Raw genomic sequence first — 19,523 nt, 5'->3', positions numbered from 1 at the left:
AATAGGTATATACTGTCCCATTTCCCTTCCCCACTTCCCTACATGAGAGAGATACTGAAAACGTGGTTCTGAACATTGTTATTTGAACGTGCTTTATTGAGACAGACTTTATGTGCCACACAATTCATCCATGTAAAGTGCACAATTTATAGATTTTTAGCATATCCACAGGTCTGTGCATCCATCACCAGAGTCAACTTTAGAACATTTCTGTCACCTCAAAAAGAAACCCCGTACCTTCCAGCTGTCACTCCTGTACCTCCACCCCCACTGACGTTCTTCCTGTCACGATAGGGTTTCCTGTTCTGGACTTTCATATGAATGGGATCACATCATATGTGGTCTTTTGTGACTGGCTTCTTTCACTCAGCATCAGGGTTCAACTGTGTTGTAGCATTTATCAGTACTTGATTCCTTTTTATGGTCAAATAACATTCCACTGTGTGAGTAAACCACGTGTGTTTATCCATGCATCTGCTGGTGGACATCTGGACTGCTTCCACCTTGCAGCAGCTGTGAGTGGTGCTGCAGTGACCGTCTGTGTAAGTCCTGGTGTGGACATATGTTTTCAGATCTCTTGAGTGTATGCCTAGGAGTGGAATTGCTGGGTCAGATGTGATCCTGTGTTTAATTCTTTGAGGAACTGACAGACTGGTTTTCCCCCAAAGCATCTATACCACTGTACATTACCACCAGCAGAGTTTAAGGGTTCCCGTTTTTCCACATCCTCACCAAAGCTTGTTGTTACCTGATTTTGTAATTCTAGCCGTCCTAGTGGGTGTGAAGGTGCATCTCACTGTGGTTTTGAGTAGCATTTCCCTGACACCTAGTGACACCAAATATCTTCTCATGGGCTTGTTGGCCATTTGTGTATCTTCCATGGAGAAATGTCTATTCAGATCCTTTGCTCAATTCTTAATTGGGTTATTTGTCTTCTTATTCAGTTGTAAGAGTTCTTCATATATTTTAGAAATCCTTCATATATTTTCAAATCCTATTTCAAATAATATGATTTGCAGATGTTTTCTCCCACTCTATGCATTGTCTTTTCACTTCCTTGATGGTGTCTTTTGAAGCACAAAAAGCCCTAAATTTTGATGAAGTCCAATTTATCTTTTTTTTCTTTTGTTGCTCATGCTTTTGGTGTCATATCTAAAAATCCTTTGTCAAATCCAAGGCAATGCAGCTTTACCCATGTTTTATTCTAAGAATTTTATAGTTTTAACTCTTACATGTAGGTCTTTGATCCATTTTTAGGTATTTCTGTGTATGGTGTGAGGTAGGGGTCCAACTTCATTCTTTAGCTTGTGGATGTCCAGTTGTCCCAGCACCATTTGTTGAAAAGACTGTTCTTTCCTCCACTGAATGGTCTTGGTACCTTGTTGAAATCAGTTGGCCATAGACGCATCAGTTTATTTCTGGACTCTCAGTTCTAGTCCATTGATTTATAAGTCCACCCTTGTGCCAATGTCACACTGACTTGATTACTATTGCTTTGCAGCAAGTTTTGACAATGGGATGTGTGAGTCTTGCTGCTTTTTTAGGATTGTTTTTGCTATTCTGTGTCCCTTCCAATTCCATATGAATTTTAGACGCTGTACATAACAATTGTCCAAAGACACTGTGCAGCAACCTTGCTGAACGTGGAAGTGTGCAGCGGTGTTTAGAATCCGTGTGCCCACGTCAGCAACCTGTACCCTGTAGACGTGGACACCAGGCTGCAGAGACTGTGACTGATGTTTGCGCCTGGCTTGGGCAGCTGGGATCCGAAGCCTGCAGTGATAAGCAGCAGTGGGGGGCTTCACCAGAGCTCTGTCTGTAGCCTCGTTTTACAAAGTCGTCTCCACTAAATCCTGAGTTTATCATCACACACGTGTGTGCACACACACACGTTAAGATAAGTAAAAACAAAGAGAAGGCTGTTATGAACAGAGGCGAGGGCAGGGACGGGGCTGTGCCCTGGGGTGGGGACAGTGGGCCGCTCCTACATGAAGGATAAATCACACAGTAAAGAGGTTTGAGTGCTGCCCCAGACCGCTTGTGTAAGTGTCCAGGGGCATGAAACCAGGATAGTCCACAAGCCCTCCTTGGGGTGAGAAGTTGGGGAAAACAGGAAGAACTTGACTAGCCTCAGTGTTCACTCTAAGCTCCCAGGGTGGCAGGTTACAAGCTTGGGAATCGTCCACAAGCGTCTCCTGGGGACATGAAGGTGCAGCCCTGATCTGGAGAGCTGCTTGGTGAGGCAGTGACAAATCAGGCGTGTTAACTGTGCTCTTGGGGTGCCTGGGGCTCTCTGGGGATCATTCTTTCCCTTGAGAAAGAAAAGTCTAACAGCTTCCAGAGAGAAGGAGCAGATTATTCTACAAGGAGAGAAGGACAAGACTGACACCCAGTGGCAGCAGTCCTGGGCAGACGATGGCAGTGCACAAGTGTCTGAAGAACTGAAGGGCAGAGGGGCCTTGAACCTTGAATGTTGTGTCCAGCCAAACTGTCCTTCAGATGTGAGAGCTCATCAGCATATTTTCAGGCAGGCACACAGGGCCTCGGAGGTTTGGCCATGTAGAGTTCCAACAGGTGCTTTGTGGAACTTGGTGAGCTGATTATAAACTTTTCTAGGAATACAAAGAGCCAAGGATGGCCCAAGCACTGACGGTCAGAGTGAGAGCAGTGGCCCTGCGGGACAGCGAGCCTTACTCAAAGAGACAGTCACCAAGGTGGTGGTCTTGGCTCGAGGAAGCCAAGCGGTGGACAGAGGAGTGAGGCAGAACCTTTGCTGATGCCAAGGAAGAGATGTGACCTGTCAGCACTTGAGAGACGCCAACCAGACCCCACAGGCGCCCTCACACCCAGGCTGCTGGCAGGAACCAAAGACCTGGCGAGACAGGGATGAGCTAACTGCCTCTCTTGACCACTGCTGGGAGGAGTGTAAATGGGTCTGCCCGCTGGGAAGGCAGCATGGTGTCTCCTCTTGTCGCTGGGTGGGCGTTCCCCAGCCCAGCCCCTCTACTCCTGCACACATGCCGGAGCTGCTGCAGGACCATCACGGCAGTACCACTGGTGACAGCCAGACACAACCCTTGTGCCCTCCGAGCAGAGGGTGGTTGAGCCGCAGCCCCAGAACAGCACAGGACGCTGGGCGGACATGCAGGTCCAGACGCTGCACACGGCATGACGCTCGCCGTGTAAGGAGAACCCACAACCGTCCGGGCACACCTGCACGTCACTCCTCCCTCCAGCCTGCCTTCCCCCAGGGCTTCTGCTCGGGTCCTGTTCACGGGCGGGTGCCATGGTTCCAGCAAAAGCTAACTAAGTCAAGGGGCCAGCGCGGGCCAGCAGTGTGGCAGGAACCAACGACCTTGGGTAGTTTGGTGCACTGGGGGCTGTAGAAGCTTTTTTTTGTCCTATTATCACCTAATACCACCTCCCACTCTCCCCAGGCCTGAGTGCCTCAGTGAGCAAACACCAGATGGCAGTGACATCTGGGGCCAGCCTGGTGCCACCTCGAATTTCTCCTTCACAGGGCACCCGGGAGAGGTCATTCACGTCCCTCTAGTTTCTGAGTTTTGTGAAGTGGAACATCTAATGTGTAAAAGGGCTGACATAACACAAATGATCTGACGAAATGTTTCTTTTTTCAGTTACGAACACCAGCCACGCGGGTGTCTTCACTCTGACCGCACCTTAGCTAACGGCCTTCCTCTCTGTCTGACCCGCACACTGCTGGCAACGTCAGGCCTCGCACAGTGAGGGGTGCCGAGCTGTGAGGCCAGGGAGCCAAGCTGGCAAAGGCACCCTGCGGCGCTGTGCCTGGACGTGTACAGGCGTCCTCGGGGAACCTGGGTTGGGGCCTGCAGGTGAGGCCAAGTCCTGGGTGCTTGACTCACACTTTACCGAGCACTCTGCCTTCTTCGGGGTCTGGCCGATGGGTGAGCCCAGTCTGAGCCTGTGGTGACTCAGGGGAAAGGGCCACTGGGTCCTAGAACTGCCCCCAGAGGGACATGGTACCGAAGGTGGAACAGGAGGAAAGGTAGAGCTAGGGTCTGAGTTTGTGGAAGGAATGCGTGCCTGCTGACGCTGTCCAGTGGGGAGGTGTCCTGTGAGCATGTCTTGTGGGGACGTGCCAACTGTGGTTCTCAGCCGGTGGACAGTCCAGGACCCACATCACCTGAATGTCAGCAGGGGCCCAGCTGGCCCTACTCTCTGAGCCTGCGTAGCAGCCTGCTAGGTGCCCCTCTGGGGATTCCCGCCATCCTGCTCAGCACACTACTCTGGGGGAGGCCCTGCTGCACGCAGAGGGCGGGTGGGGAGGGGCCGCCTGCAGGTGCGGTGGGCCAGCCTCTCCAGGGTGGACCCTGGATGTTTGGCAGTTGCTGCCCCCAGGCCCGTTCCCCAGCTGCCTGCCTGGTGTGGGTCACTCTGCCCTTCCCAGGGTGAGGCGCTCGTGGCCCCTCGGGCAGGCTCTGTGCCTCCTGCTCCCTCACTGCAGGCAGCACCCTCACTGCACCTAGGTGCTTAAGGCCCCTGAGGGCAGTCAGCCCTGAGCGTCCACTCCTGCCGACCTACCTTCCGTGTCCTTGTCGCCACTGCGTTCAGGGAGCTGCAGGGCCAGGCTGACCTGTGTGGGGACCTCCTCCGTGCTCTTAGGCTGCACCAGAGCCGTAGGTTCTAGGAGAAATCGGGACACCACAGTGCACTGACCACGAAGCCAGCTGCCTCGCACCAGGACTGGCCTTGGGCCGTCTTCTTAGCTTCCCTCCCTCAGAGTACAGGGCCTGGGTGGTGGGATCAGGGTGGGTCCTGGCTCCGCCTTGGGTAGAACCAAGTTTTCTCCCTGCAGAGTCCAGCCCTTCCCCTCCGCCACAGCTGCTGGGTGAAGTTCACCGGGGGCCCAGGCAGGCCTCATCCTGAGCAGCTGGCTGATGCGTAGGCCTCCTCTGTGGTCAAACCCTGCTCTTTCCCTCCACCCCCTGGGGCTATGAAACCCCCTCCTCCCCCTCCTGTCTGCCATGGCAAAGCCTCTGTGTCTCGGACCTGCTCCTAACAGGTTTATTTTTCATCTTCTCTTGCGTCCTGCTGGCAGCCTGTCCCTTCAACTCCAGCAGCCGTAGCGGGGAGGCTCCTTGCGAGCCTGTGGATGGCGTGGCTCTCTGTGCTGGCCCTGCAGCCCTGGGCCTCTAACCCCCTTGGGTCCCCAGCTGGGGGCAGTGTTGGGCACTGGGGGTGGTCTTGAAGCCCAGGTTTTAGGGGCCTCATCCCTCGTCATGCTGGGGACAGGCGGGTGAGGTGGCAGTGGGCTGCTGGGGTTGGGCTGGTCACTCACTTGATCTCACAGTGGCTAGTCCACCAGGCGAGTGGCCGAACTTGGCCCTCACTCGTCCTCTGCCGTCCACAAGCTCCGAGAACCTGCAAGAGGGTCACCATGGTCACCCACCACCAGGGCGCCCTGCTGGGGTCTCGTGGGGCTGCCGGCTGATGTGTGTACCTGGGGGCTGGGGACGGCGTTTCAGGGGCACCGGGGTCGTTGAGCAGGCGCAGCTCCGGCAGGCGCCCGGGGGACGGTCGGTTTCTGAGCACCCGGGGGTGGAGTCCTTCCCGGAGCCAGCGTCGGTCAGCACCCTCCCTCGGGGCTGTGGGCGGGTGGAAGGGACAGTGGCCACTCAAGGCTGGCCTGGGGCTTCCCGTTGCCCTGGTCCCGCCCCGCTGCTCAGAGATGAGAACTGAAGGGGCTGTGCCCATCCCCTCCAGCCCTGCTCCCCACCCGCCCGCCTGCCTTCCCTCCCACCCACCACATCCTGCTGTAACCTGGATGTTGCCTGGGAGTGGTCCAGGCACTGGTCTCAGCCCTCCTCCCTGGTTCGGTTCTCTGCCTGCAGGTGGGGTCAGGCACTTGGACCAGACTCACCTCAGCTGAGGCCCGCCCCAGGAGAGAGGGCATGGCTCCTTTGTGGGTCCTTGTCATCTAACCATGCCCTTCAGCCCCCTGGGCCAGGTACCCTCTTCCACCTGTGAGCCCCTCTCCCCATGACTGGCTCACAGGCCCCAGCCGGCCCTGTCAGCCTGGTGGTTGTGCCTGGAGCCGAGCTGGGTCTGAATCTCAGAGCCAGTGTGCTTCGTGTCCCGAGGGTGGGCTGGTGGGTTGGGAGAGAAAGAAGCCCCTGCTCTCTGACCTCCATTCTGCTCGGACCGCTGTCCACCTCCCTGCAGCACCCATCCAGACACCATCTTCTGGAGAGCTTTGAAATGTCAGCAGGGGTCATGCAGGACCCCAGAGTACCTGGGAGGCCTCCCTCGCACTTGGGATCAGACCCACGTTGTCACTGTGGCCGTCTGAGCCTCTGTGCTCCTGAGCTGCTCCTGTCTGCGGGCCCTGCCACTGCCTGCTCTTGGCGCCTGTTTTGGGTGACGCCCTGTGTCTACTGCCCAGCTCGCCTGGGGCCCATCTGGGGGGACAGCACCCGATGCTTGTTTTTACAAACTGCCAGCTCACTGACCCAGAGCCGACTGTCCGTGAAAACCCACCACCGCTTTCCACACGTGCAGTCCTCCCACGTTAACACGGCCCTGTTTATAGGCTGTCTGTGTCCCTGGGGCAGTGTGGCCTGTGCCAGGTGAGGTCCCGGGGACAGCAGATGAGCTGTCCCCAGGACTCAGCGCGGCACTCACAGGTGATGATGTAGAGGTGTGCGGGCTCGCTGTGCAGCTGGGCACCTCCTGTGCTCTGCACCGCCGTCACCGAGAGCTGATACCGCCGTCCTGGCGTCAGGTCCCGCACCGTGTAGGACACCAGCCTCCCGTTGGGGACGTAGCGGCTCTTGGTGCTCTGGCTGGCGGTCACATTGATGACGTACGCCTCCAGTGGGGCGCCGGGGGTGGGGACATCCCAGACCACGTGGGCAGAGGTGGCCGTGACTCGGGTGGCAGTCAGGTTGGCTGGCGGCTGAGGCCCTAGACAAGGCATGGAACCGGGGAGGGGAGAAGGGCTGACGGGGTCTTCTGCCCGGGATGCAGGTTAAAGACCTGACGTGCAGTGGCTGAAACCTCGCTGGAAGCCGGGCTGAGTTGTAGCAAACAAGTCCACAGTCCTCAGGGATGGTGTGGATGGGCAGTTGCAGTGCTCAGGCTTCCTCCTTCCCCGAGAGGCACCCCCCGAATCCACCTGCTGGCGCCTGGTGAGACCCTTGCGGGCTCAGCCCATCGGCGCCTGCTCCCGTGTGACGCTGTCCGTCCCCTGAGCCTGGCCACACACACCGTCTCCTGGGACGTGTGTAAGGGGCAGGGCAGGGGCCGGGGGCCCAGCACCCAGGTTCAGAGCAAGGGCTTGAGCCTGTGCTGACCGCCTGCACCACCAGGTGAGGCCCTGCGCACACCTGCCCTCCTTACCCAGCCTCCTGCCCAACCTCCACCCTGGTCACTGCCCCTCTGTGCCTGGATAGCCCACATGTTGGTGAGGGGGCGGTGTGGGCTGGGCTGCCTCCCCTGGAGCGGCATGGAGCCCACGGGGGAGGCAGCGTGGGCGTCCTTGCCGGCCCGCCTCTCCCACCCCTGCTCAGTGACCCTGTCTGGTAGGAGCCCAGGAGCCTACAGGTGTGAAGGCTCACGCAGGAGGGCCCACCCAGCCCTCGCCGGCACCTCTTAGCACTCTGCCATTCAGGGCACCCTTGGCCGGGGCTGGGTTTCTGGTTCTGCGGCCACTTGGGAGGGGACTGAGGGGGCTGGAGGGAGGCGAGAGCTCCCAGAGGGCCCACGTGAGCTGAGCTCCACTTACGGGTCCACACGTGCAGTGGTGCCGAGGCCAGGCTCTCGGTGAGAGGCTCCTGTCCCCCGAGCCCGCTGAGGGCGGTCACCCGGATGGTGTATCTCCTTCCTGGCAGCAGGGCCCTATGGGAGGGGAGGCCGGGGAGAGAGGAACAGGACGGCCTGCTACCAGGCTGCGCTCCTCCACGCAGCTGACACCGGGGTGTGGTGGCCCCATGGCCGGTGGCCCCGGCAGCCTCCACCAAGGCCAGGTCTGTGGCCCGAGAACTGGGGGCTCCTCAGGCGGGAAGCTCCTCCCTGGTATGTCTGTCTGTCCAGCGCTGTGAGAGGCTGGGGAGGACATGGGCCTTTTCCCTTTTGGAGAGCCTGCATGACTCAGATTGGAGAACTCTGGGCTCGCCGTGTGCACAGTCCCTGCTTTTGTTGGGCAGCCCCGTGAGGAGGCAAGGCAGGAGTGAAGCCTGGGCCTGCTCCGGTCACGGGTGGGCCGGGCCAGGGAGCCGCAGGGTGGGGGCGAGAGGGGCCCGAGGATGCCTGGACCCCGCGCTCTTACCCGAAGGTGAACTTGTCCACGCTTTTGTCCACGTCTGTGGACTGGTCCTCCTGGGCCTCGGGGTGGCGGATGGACACACGGACGCCGCTGACTGTGGCATGACGGATCCTATGCAGAGCCCACCGCACCGAGATGGTGCTGGCTGTCACGTTGGTGACCTCAAGTCCCTCGACAGGGCGGGGTCCTGGGGACAATGAGTGCGCAGCATGTGTGACACTTCCTCACCCCTAGGGGAGGGCAGGGGCCGAGACGAGAGGCAGCTCGGGAAGGTGCTGGGGGGTTACAGAGAAGTGTACTAGTGATGCGCCGGCCAGCCTGGGCTGCCTGAATGCGTCCATCAGCCAGCTGGGGACCCGGGGTGGGTGGACATGTCCCAGGCCCTTGTCCTGGGGGTGCTGCTCAGGTCCCAGCCCGTTCAGACTGCCAGTGGAGGCAGGGGCGCCCTTCCTGACTCGTGTGGACCCTGGGCGCCCGTTCTTTACTCTGGCTGGTTGTGTGGGTGGCACGGACAGTGACTGTTCCGTCTGGGCGACCCTGGGGCCTGACGGGAGAGAGTCCTGGGTGACCTCGGAAGGGGTGGGGCCCCAGACCGAGGGAGCTTGAAGGGGAGCCCGCAGCCCCTGGGGGTGCCCTGCCCCAGTCCTGTGCGTCCTCCCCCACCCTGGTCTTCTGGCAGAGACCCCACTCTGAGGGATAGAGGAGGCGCTGTCTTCCTTCCAGACACCTTTCCCCATAGACCCATCCCGAGCAGCCTCAAAAGCACTAGTCCCTGAAGCCAAGCCCAGGATGGCCCCCTCCTCCCTCAGGCCCCCGAGACTCCTACTGCCGTGTGCTTGGGGCCGCGCTGCCGGCCTGGGACATCTCCACCACTGGGCTGTCCTTCTTCAGGACACACCCGTCCTGAGTCCTCACGCTTCCCCACGCTCGGCCCTCAGTGTCCTCAGTGTCGGCATCTGCAGGGCTGGCAGGCGACACCAGGGTGCCTGCCTTCCTCCCACCCCGGGGCCCGACAAGGTGCTCCCTGTGCTCTCCTTGGAGTGTCTTTTTTCCTCACCCAGCCGGCAGGCCATGCCTGTCTTGCTGGACCTGCTGCCGTGGCCAACCCTGCCCCGGCCTGACCTGCCGCAGCACCTGGTGTGGTGGGAGCAGAGCCCTTGGGTGCTGGGCCTCACCCTGCCAGCTGCCCTGGGGGCCCTGGACACACCACTTCCCAGTTCTCGCTCCTTCCTCCTGCCCCCACCCCCGAGTCTCGTGGCCCCTGGGCCAGCGCCCACCATCCCATCCCAGCTTCTCCCCATCATGGGTGTGCTCCGGGACTCACCCCTCCTCCCTCATGTTGGTCCCTGGGACCCAGCTGGTGCCCCAAAGCCTCTCTCGACACCCTTCCACACAACTCCCAGTCAGGGCAGCACCCCCGGAGGTCCCTCCCTGCTGTCCCCTGGCTGGCCCCCTTCTCTTGAACTCCATCCCCACCCCCTGGACACCTCGCCTGTCCCTCAGGTCCTGGCCGGTCCCCCTCGGGCCCACCCCACGCGTGGGCTGGCTCATCCGTCCCAGGCACCTTCTCAGGGAGCACCCCCCACCGCATCCTCTCCCAGCCTCACTCCCCACCTGTGGCCTGTCTCCCGCGTCTGAGTCTCCTCCCTCCCCTGTGAGGTTTCCCGCTGGGCCCCACCCAGCACAGCAGCACCAGCGTCTCTGTCCTCTGTCCCTGGTGCTGAGCCAGCCCCTCTAGGAGGGAGTGGCTGGCCGTCCCCGCCCCCACCCCGGGGGGGCTGTGTCCAGCGGGTGCTCACGCGTGCGGGCGAGCAGCACTGCGGGCCTGCTGATGTCATTCTTGTTGTTGGCGTTGCGCTTGACCGAGAAGACGGAGATGTTGTAGGCCCTGCCAGCCGCCAGGGCCCGGAGCTGGTGCCAGGAGCGGCTCCGGTCAACGAAGTCTGTGCGGCGGTAGGAGCCGTCGGAGGAAGCGTAGGTGACCGCGTAGCCGTCGAGCACCTGCCTGGAGGCCTGGCCTTCGGGTGGGCGCCAGGAGACCGAGACCCCGCTCTCCTCCACTCGCTCCACCTTGAGGGCCGTTGGTGGGAAGAGCTCTTCAGGGTTTCGGTCAAGAACAAGGGAAGTGGGGAGGTCAGCTGTCGGCCGAGGAAGCCCCGGCCCCCAGGTGGGTGTCTCTTGGGCCTTGCTAGCCCTGGTCGCAGGCCGGCACCCTCGTCTGGTGTCTGGCTGGTGGCTCCTGAAGGGTCTGCACGTGTGCCGCCGGGGGGCTCGTGTGCTCCTCCCTGCTCCGTGGGCAGCGCCTGGGGTAGCAACTGCCTGGACCTGCTGCCTGGGGGCCGCTCGGCCCCTGGCCTGTCCCGTGGGGTGTCTGCGGCCCTCTGAGGGAGGGGAGCCCCGCGCCCACACAGGCGCCCCGGCCGCCTCACCTTTGGCACAGTCCTTGCCCGTGTAGCCCACTTTACAGGTGCAGCTGTGGGAACCGTTGCTGGCCAGGCAGTAGCCGCGGCCCCCACAGGGGCTGGAGAAGCAGGGGTCACTCACTGGGAGAGGGGAGAGCAGCAGTGAGTGCCCCTGGTCCTGGCACTGGGTCAGTCCTGTGTCAGTGTGCAGGTGGGTGGGGGGGGTGGTATCACGGGTGGTCCTTTGGGGAGGTGGTTGTGTGTTGGGGGGACACTCAGAGGGCAAGCGCGGGACTTGCCAGGGGCCCCACCACCACCCCAAGCCAGGGTGTCCTGGCAGGTGGCTGGGCCCCACCTGTCTCGCAGTGGTAACCGAAGAAGCCCTCTGGGCAGACACACAGGTAGGCGCCCCCGCCGTTCTCACACCGGCCTCCGTGCTGGCAGGGGCTGGAGTCACAGGCGTCCACCTCTGGAGAATACCCAGAGAGTCGGCCAGAGCGGCAGGGGGGTGTCTGGGGGAGGGAGGAGAGGACAGCGGGAAGAAGGGGAGGGAAGGCAGGGGAGGCCGGGCGGGGGTGAGGGAGGGATGGGGGAAGAGGGCGAGCCATGGAAGTGCCCTGACCCTTGGTCGCCCCTGGCCCTTGCCTCCCGCTGACACCGGGGGTCCCTCCCCTCACGGGTCCTGTCCAGTAGGGCCACGAGGACCACCCCATTCCCTCTGCTCTCTGAGCGGCCCAGGGTCTGTGCTTGCTGAAAACACGTTTTTCCCGGGATGTCTGGGGCATCACGAGTGTGGGTGAGGGTCTGGCACATGGGGGACCCCCCAAGCGCAGCCCCTACCTGTCTCACAGTGGACTCCAACGAAGCCTGGGGGGCACTGGCAGACAAAGGCCCCCGGGAGGTCCCTGCAGGAGCCTCCATTTCTGCAGGGCTGTGCCCGGCACTTGTCCGTCTCTGCAGAGACCAGACATGAGGCTGCATGCCCCACACAGGCCTGCACGGCCCCACACGACCCCCGGGTTTCCTGTGCACCAAAACTTCTGCCTCACGCCTGCCCCTCCACTATCTGCCCAACAAAGCCCGCCCCAGGCCGCTCCTTCTCTTCACTGCCCAGGCTTCTCAGGGGCCCCACTGGACATCCTGGGTCTGCCCGTCCTGCTGGGCAGTGTCTCTGTTTCAGGGCTTAGAGCCCTACCCCAGCGTGAGGGGTGCTGGGCTCATTCGGTGAGGCACCCAGCAGGCCGCCGCCTGCTCTGGCTCTGAGCACTGGCCCAGGCTTCGGGGTATGGTCTGCCCTCTCTGCACTCCCACCTTCTTCGCCCCTGAGGCCAGAGTCTGCAGGAGGCGGGAGAAGAGGGTTGAGGTTAGCTTTTCTCAGCTGAGCTCTCAGTCTCTGGGGAGGTGCAGGCAGAGTGTTTATAAACTGCTGTCCTTCTGGACATCAGAGCTGGCAGGGGCCTGAGGGAGCAGGCAGTGCCCAATCAGAGACCAGCCCAGGGAGAGGGACCTCTCCAAGCCAAGGGTGGCTGCAACAGGGTGACCGTGGCTGGGGGACGCCAGGGCCTCAGGTCCATGGCCAGGGTGCTGGATCTGCTGACCCCCAGGAGGGCCAGGGCCCATCTTACCCAGCTCACAGTGGGCTCCTTCATGCCCTGGGCTGCAGACACACAAGTACCCGGCGACGCGGTCCTGGCAGGAGCCCCCATGCAGGCACGGCTGGGATCGGCACTCGTCAATTTCTGAGAGAGGCGAGCCCAGGTGCGCAGGCGCCAGGAGAGAGCCGGGAAGAGAGCAGCGTTGCCATAGTTGGGGAATGACACGAAGCCAATTTAAGAGGGACATTAATTAGCTTTGCTGCGAGGAGCTGGACGGAATTCTATGACATCCCCTTGGTGCCTGGAGAGCCCAGAGCCCAACACAGCACCCTCGAGAGAAGCAGCACACCTCAGACTAGGGGCCGGGCTGGCGGGCGCCTGTGAAGCACGGGGGACGCCCCTAGTGAGTGTGAGGCCCTCAGAAGACACTGTGGGGCCCAGTTCGTTAGGTAACACTCCCGACGAGGCAGCACACTTGGGGGTGAGCCCTTCATTTTAATGTCCTCACCACGGGGTGGTCGTTTTTTCAAAAAAACTGGGAGTTGTGCTCCTGAATTTAAAATGCTCAGGTTAGAAAAGCTTAATTTTAATGCTTAACATATGAATAAGTAAATAAACAGCAGGGACATAATGACACTTGGGGGCCCGCACCCAGCCTGGGCGCGAGAGTGTTGACTGACTGGCTCACCTGGTCACGCACACCCCTCCCTGTGACCTGAGCTTCTGTGGTTACAATCTCTGTGCCTCCTTAAATTAGGTTAAACATTTTAATGAACGCCCTGGACGGCAGCTGGTTTTGTTTTGCTATTTATGAACTTTATTACTAGGATATTGTGGTGTGTGTACCTATCTCTCACTTAATGTTATGTTAAAATCTCTGTATCGTGGTGGGTCGCAGTTTTCACTGCTGTGTAATATTCCTCGATGTGATTATTCCATACTTTACCCTTTCTTGTTTGGCAGGCATTTGGGTTGGTTTTAGACTTTTTGCAACTGCAAAAAAAATGCATCTATGTCTTTCACATCTCGGTGTAGATCTGTGATTTTCCTAGATTTATACCTAGAAGGAGGGTTGCTAGGACACAGTTTACATGAGTGGTCAGCTTGACAGACCAGTTACCAAGTTGTCCTCAAAGTGCTTACACCAACGTACACTTCCTCCAGCAGCTTATGAGAAGTCCTGCAGCTCCACCTTCTCACCAGTACACGGGCTTTGTGCACTTCGGAGGCTCTGCCAGCCGAACGCACCTCACCGCGCGTTTGCTTTGTATTTTGCTGGTCGCTCACGAGAGAACAGTCTTCTCTCGCTCGCTGGCTTCACACACCTCCTCTTCGGCGAAGTGGCTGCTTGTGTGTGGAGCCTGCTTTCCTGCTGGGCCGATTATTCTTTTCTTGTGATTCATAGAAATCTTCACACGTTCTTGAAGGCAGTCGTTCCGTTCGTACTTGCACACGTGCACGTACACGCGTGTGTGATGCGTGGTGTGGGTGGGTGTGGAGATCTACAAGCTGCTCTCCGCCTGTACCTTACATTCACTTTCTTAAGGCTGATGAATTTACGTTCCTAACTTTCATACAGTCTGTTTTTTCTTGTTATAGTCAGTGCTGTTTTGTGGCTGAAAGAATCATTCCCGACTCTAAGGCCAAAAGGATACTTACCTACATTTTTCACACAAAATTATACTGTTAAAAAAAATGATTTAATCCTTAATCCATCTGGAGTTAATGGTGTGTGGTGAGAAGTGGGGAAACAACGTAACATTTTCCCAAGTGCAGAACCATCTTGTTCCAGTGGTCGTGAAGACTTTCTCACATGCTTGCTTTCAGCAGTTTACAGTTTTAGCTTTTATGTTTATGTCTATAACTCACTTCACACATAGAGAAGTCACCACTTGGATGCTGCTGTGCACAACACTGACTCACTTCACTTGCCAGGTCCTCACTGCTGGGACGCGGCGGTGCAGCTGCTCTGGGCACTGACCCCGAGTCCTGTGGCCGAGCTGAACTCACTGACTAGTCCTGTAGCTTCTTTCGTAGACTCTCTGAGGATTTTCCGTGTGCACCGCTGTGTCCTGTTGCTGCTGCTTGTCTGAGAGACATGCCTTTATTTCCTCTTCTTATCTGCAGCGCTGTCTCAGGCCTCCAGGACAGTGCTGGAGGGGACTGGTGAGGGGCCACCTTGGCCTTAGCACTGGTTGTGGCGGGAGGCCTTCACCAGTAGGTGTTCTGTGAGCTGTTGGTTTTCTCAGGGACGCTCTTTTCCAGGTTGAAGAAATTCCCTCCACTCTTATTTAGGACGGGGGGAGCGTGAACGCAGCCCCCCACTGTCACAGGGGAGTTTCCTGTGTTTGGGGAGGTCACAGGGGTCAGCACACCCGGACTGCAATGGAGGGGCCTCGCCTAGAGCTTTTCCTAACAGTGGAATTTTGTCAAATGGTTTTTCTGCATCTGTTGAGATGTTCATGTGGTCTTCTCCTTTATGTCCTGCCATGGTGAATTATGTTAATTGATTTTCAAATGTTAAACCAACTTGTGTTCTTGAGATAAACCTCACTTGACCAGGCATTATCCTTTGGATGTAGTACTGAGTTGACTTAGTAATGTTTTGTTCGGAGTTTGGTGCTATGTTCATGAGGAATAGTCGCCTGTAATTTCATTTTTTGTAATGACTCTGGTTTTGGTATAAAGGCAACACTGGTCTCATGAGTTGAGACGTGTTCTTTCCTCCTGTATTTTCTGCAAGAGCTCAGTATACAGTATCATGCTTTAAATGTTTGCTGGAACTCACCAGCGAAGCAGTGTGGTCCTGCCTTTTTCTTTGTGGGAGAGTTCTTAGTTACAAATTAAACCTATTTAATAGCTATGAGGCTGCTCATATTTTCTGTTCATTCCCGTGTCAGTTGTGGTCATTTGTGTCTTTCAAGGTGGTAGTCATCGTTTTCTCCAGGTTGTAAGACGTGTTGGCCTAACGTTGTTCACAGTATCTCTTTGTCGTTTAAATGCTTGTAAGCTCTTTAGTGACGTCTCCTCTTTCATTCAGTTTTTCTTTTTTCCCCCTTGATCAGTTTGGCTAGTGGTTTATTATTTTTATTGACCTTTTCAAGGAATCAGCTTTTGGTTTCATTGATTTTCTCTGCACATGTCTCTCTTAGAACTAGGTTTTTTATACTTGCTGATATATAAAAACGCAGCACACTCTGTCGTAATAACCTGTATCCACTACACGTAACCCTTCCTGTCGTTCTCAGTAGTTTTCCCATAGGTGAGAGACAACCGTATCAGCTGCAAATACTGAGGTTTTTTACTTCTTTTGCATTTCCATGACTTTAATTTCTTTTTCTGACTTTATTGCATAGGCTAGTACTGCCAGCGTAATATTGGTTGACTTAGTGATAACAGGCATCCTTGTCGTGTTCCGAATTTTAAGGGAAGTGTTTCTCTGTCTAGGATAACGTCTGTTCTAGCTTTGAGGAGAGGTGGGAGAAAACTGCCTCAGAAGCTAATCTCCTTCCTCCCGTTGGTAGCTCAGCATGTCTGAGTCAGTTCAGCAGGAGAACAGCTTTTGAGTTCCAGACCCTCCCTCTGAATAATCGGGATCAGGAAGCTCACTGTTCCATGGCCCTCTGCTGTAACCGGTGCTCCTGCCTCTGTAAACGTGTGGGGCGCAGTTGTGCTTCAGCTGGTGTGTGCCTGGCCTGCGACCCCCTCTCTGTGGGGTAACGAACACCTGGGGGCTGGGTGGGCTTTGCGATGTCTCTTTTAAGTTTTTGCTCCAATAAATCCTGTGTTATTTTACACCACATGGTACCAGAGGGGTGTGTGTGTGTGTTATGTTATTTTTATCTGGATAAGGAAATACTTTTTTATTCCTTATTCGGTAAGAATTTGTTTCATGAATGAGTATGAATTTTATCAAATGCTTATTATGTGTTCATTGAGATTCTTACATGATTTTTCTTCTTCAGTTGGTTAACGTAGCAGATTTTTCTAATATCAAACTCTTTTCAACAACCCAACTTGATAATGGTTTATACATTCTTATAGACTGTCAGATTTCTGCATCTAGGTTCATATGTTTAATGGACCCATAATTTTACTTTCTCCAAATGTCCGTGTCTGGTGTTGGCATCAAGGTTACATGGTCTCACGGAGCGGGTTGGCACACACCCTTTTCTGCTTTCTGGAGGAGGCTGTCTGGGCTGTACAAGAAACAGCCTGTTTCTTGGCGGTTTGGTAGAACTTACCCATAACGTTGTTTGAGCCTGTGTTTCTTTGTGGGGAAATGTCTTTGCATCCTCAGCTCTCCAATAGGTGAACAGATACGACCCTGTGGAGTATCTGGTGTTTCCTTGATGTCACAGTGAGAGGGGTGGTGTTTTGTGGCTGCATCCTCACTGCACGGAGCACCTCGGTGTTTATAAAATGCCGTTTTACCCTCCCACACCTGCTGTCGCTGCTGAGAAGTCTGATGCCAAACTGGTTCTCGTTTCTTTTTCCCTCTGGATGCTTTAAAGGTTCCTTTTTGTCTGTCGTACGTTCTTTACCTTTATTACAGCATGTCTAATGTTCCTCTTCTCTCCTGTTTGGTGCTCCGTGGGCCCTCTCAGCCTCCGGTCATTGGGAGTTTAGCTCCATCGTTGCTCCGACGTTTCATCCTATTGACATTTTTTCCTCTCTCGCTCGGATTCCTGTTACCTCAGTGTCCGCCTCCAGTGCCTGCGTTTCCATTCTGATTCATGTGCATTTCCCTGCTTCTTCCTGGTACAGCTGCTCAGACTGGTCTTTCAGCTCGCTTGCTTAGTCTTCACATTTGCAGGTTGTGTCTGGTTTTTCAATTATTATAGTTTTTCAAACCTCTTATTTCTGCTCTCTTTTAAAAATTATTTGTCAATCCTGTTCCTATGGCCAGTGCCATGTTTCCTGTTGTATGTTTGTCATGCTTATGTTATATTCTTATTTTATCTTCAGTGCTTTTATTCCTAATAGTGTATGTTGTCTGGACTTTATTATTGTTTTTGAGGTGGTTGTACTTCTTGGTGTCTTGATATCTTGGCTTGTGAGCTCATATCCCCTGGTGGCACCTGCTTCTCATCTGATGACATGTCCCCTAGACAGTAGCCACCAGGCCTGGGGGGCTTGGAAGGGCAGGAGTGAAGGAAAGGTGCCTGAGGCCAGGTGGCCCCTACCAGTTTTCCAGAACTCTCCACCTGACGGATCGCACAGGTTCAGCTGGACTTTGCTGGGTATTTAGGGGGATAGCAATGTGTGGTGTGCCCCTCTCATCTCTGGGTGCTGTCACGGTCCCTAAGCTACTTTGTTTAAAAATCTTTGTTTCATGAAGAACGTGCTAACACCACGCAGATTTCTGATGAACAGAGTTGGAGCACTTTGGCTTAATGCACAGGTGTGTCTGCGGTGCCGTCTCCGGGGTTTGGGTCGGGGCCATGCACCCCGGCGCACAGTAGGACCCTGGAGGCCACGCTCTCTAGAGTGTCACTCCTCAAAGGGCCATGGAGTTCACTGGGGCCTTGTTCAGATGCAGGGTCTGGTTCCATAGGGCTGGGTGGGGCAGGGAGCAGGAGGTGGGCCCTGAACCCTCAACTGCCTCATTAGGGCTCTGCCTTTGGGCTGCCTCCTGGCCTCAGCTGCTTCATCTGCAGAGTGGGCATGTGGGTGTTGGGCACTGAGCCCTGGGGTGTCCTGAGGACAGGGAGGCCCTTAGAGAACGACCCAGAGTGGAGCTGGCACGGGTCATCGCCACCATCACCACAGGGTCTTTGCCTCACTTTGCACGGAGGAGACCTGGGGAGGAGAGTGTGGCGCTGCCCACCCACCCACCCACCCACCCCAGAGGGCCCCCAGATCACCGTGGCATTGGGGAGGCTCGCTCCAGACTCCCTGTGGCTGGCAGACCCGGGCGTGGTTGGAGGCGTGTAGGCTGTAGCCCTGGTCGCAAGAGTACAGGGCCACCGAGCCTGGCCGCGTGCCATTGAAGTGCAGGGTGGCATGTTTCACTTCCTCGGGGGGCCCGCAGTCCACCTCTGCAAGGACACAGCAGCCTGTCCTCTGCCCTGGGACCCCTGCCTGGGCCCCTCCCATGGCTACACCCCTGCTGCCCCCACCCCCAGGCTACAGGGTGGGGACCCTCTCTCCCCACACAGCCTAGCCCAGGATGAAGGGGCCTCGGCCCCCAGAATGGGCTGCCAAAAGACTCCTTTCCTTCTTTTCTTCCCTCCTTCCCTCCTTCCCTCCCCTCAGCCCCCAGCTGGGCCCTACTCTGCTCTTCAGGGAGTTGGAAGGACTCCCATGTCCTGGCCCTGACCCCCTGGCCCTCTCACCTGCCTGGCACCGGCGTCCCGTGTACCCTGCTTGGCAGCGGCAGGAGAAGTCTGTGCCCAGGTCCTCGCAGGTGCCCCCGTTCACACACGGGCTCCGGAAGCAGGGGGAGGGGGCTGCAAGGGCGCGAAGGTCACCGTTGCCCATCAGTGGATCCTGCCCGGAGGCCTCTGGGTCGCGTGGGAGCGTCCTGCCTCCGGGACCAGCTCCACCTCCCGCCCCTCCACGAACAGGGCCATCCCTGCCCACCAGACCCCTCTTCTTGTCTGCGGAGGTGCCCTGGCCATGCTGTCTCCAGCCGCCCTGGCCTGTGGGCCGCTACCCACCTTACCTATCTCACAGTGCCGCCCGGAGAAGCCTGGGGGACAGTCACACTTGTACTTGCCGATGTAGTGGAAGCAGGTGCCACCGTTGTGACAGGGGCCAGAGGCGCACGAGTCTGGTTTCCCTGGAAGCAGAAGGTGCCCATCGGCCAGGGTCAGGGGTGCCCCTTACCTAATCCCTCGACACCCCAGAGCGAGGTCTTCCCAGGGACGCTCCCCATGAGCCGACGCTGGGGGCCCCACCGATCTCGCAGTGCCTCCCGGCGAAGCGGTAGGGGCAGGTGCACTGGTACTCGCCGCCTGCCTCCTTGCACGTGCCCCCGTTCCGGCAGGGCCCCGAGCTGCATGGGCGTGGCCGGGCTGAGTGGAAGGACAGAGAGAGACGGAGAGGCAGGTAAACGAGGGCCAGCCTCCTGGCCCGGCAGCGCACACGACACCCTACTTGTGTGTTCTCAGTCCTCAGGCACTGGTGGGCCCTGCCTGTCTGGGCCTGCTTCTTGGTGGAGCCCCTGAGGCCCAGTTGCAGCAGCAGCTGGGCCGACCAAGGGCACGCCGGAGTGGG

The 19,523-nt window shown here is 57.4% G+C and overlaps 2 protein-coding genes across 5 annotated transcripts in view; one reads left to right on the top strand and one right to left on the bottom strand.

Annotated features, from left to right (window-relative positions):
* SNED1 (sushi, nidogen and EGF like domains 1) overlaps positions 1-19,523 on the bottom strand; it is a 77,577-nt gene that overhangs the window by 14,912 nt on the left and 43,142 nt on the right. For all 3 annotated transcript variants that reach the window (XM_064485363.1, XM_064485364.1, XM_064485365.1), the window contains 15 exons: positions 19,205-19,321; positions 18,970-19,086; positions 18,641-18,754; positions 18,170-18,343; positions 12,333-12,446; positions 11,548-11,661; positions 11,063-11,176; positions 10,735-10,848; positions 10,105-10,401; positions 8,309-8,492; positions 7,766-7,878; positions 6,664-6,945; positions 5,483-5,627; positions 5,321-5,403; positions 4,564-4,665 (listed from right to left, as the gene is read on the bottom strand). In XM_064485363.1, the coding sequence (XP_064341433.1) occupies positions 4,564-4,665; positions 5,321-5,403; positions 5,483-5,627; positions 6,664-6,945; positions 7,766-7,878; positions 8,309-8,492; positions 10,105-10,401; positions 10,735-10,848; positions 11,063-11,176; positions 11,548-11,661; positions 12,333-12,446; positions 18,170-18,343; positions 18,641-18,754; positions 18,970-19,086; positions 19,205-19,321 (2,184 nt within the window). The remainder of the gene's footprint in view (positions 1-4,563; positions 4,666-5,320; positions 5,404-5,482; positions 5,628-6,663; positions 6,946-7,765; positions 7,879-8,308; positions 8,493-10,104; positions 10,402-10,734; positions 10,849-11,062; positions 11,177-11,547; positions 11,662-12,332; positions 12,447-18,169; positions 18,344-18,640; positions 18,755-18,969; positions 19,087-19,204; positions 19,322-19,523) is intronic.
* The window catches only part of MTERF4 (mitochondrial transcription termination factor 4), a 76,564-nt gene that overhangs the window by 21,231 nt on the left and 35,810 nt on the right, over positions 1-19,523 (top strand). The gene's annotated exons all lie outside the window — the stretch shown is intronic.

Source organism: Camelus dromedarius, chromosome 4 (assembly GCF_036321535.1).
Source record: "Camelus dromedarius isolate mCamDro1 chromosome 4, mCamDro1.pat, whole genome shotgun sequence".
NCBI classification, from domain to species: domain Eukaryota; kingdom Metazoa; phylum Chordata; class Mammalia; order Artiodactyla; family Camelidae; genus Camelus; species Camelus dromedarius.
The sequence above is the reverse complement of the archived record's forward strand: the minus strand, read 5'-3'. Positions and strand labels throughout refer to the sequence as shown.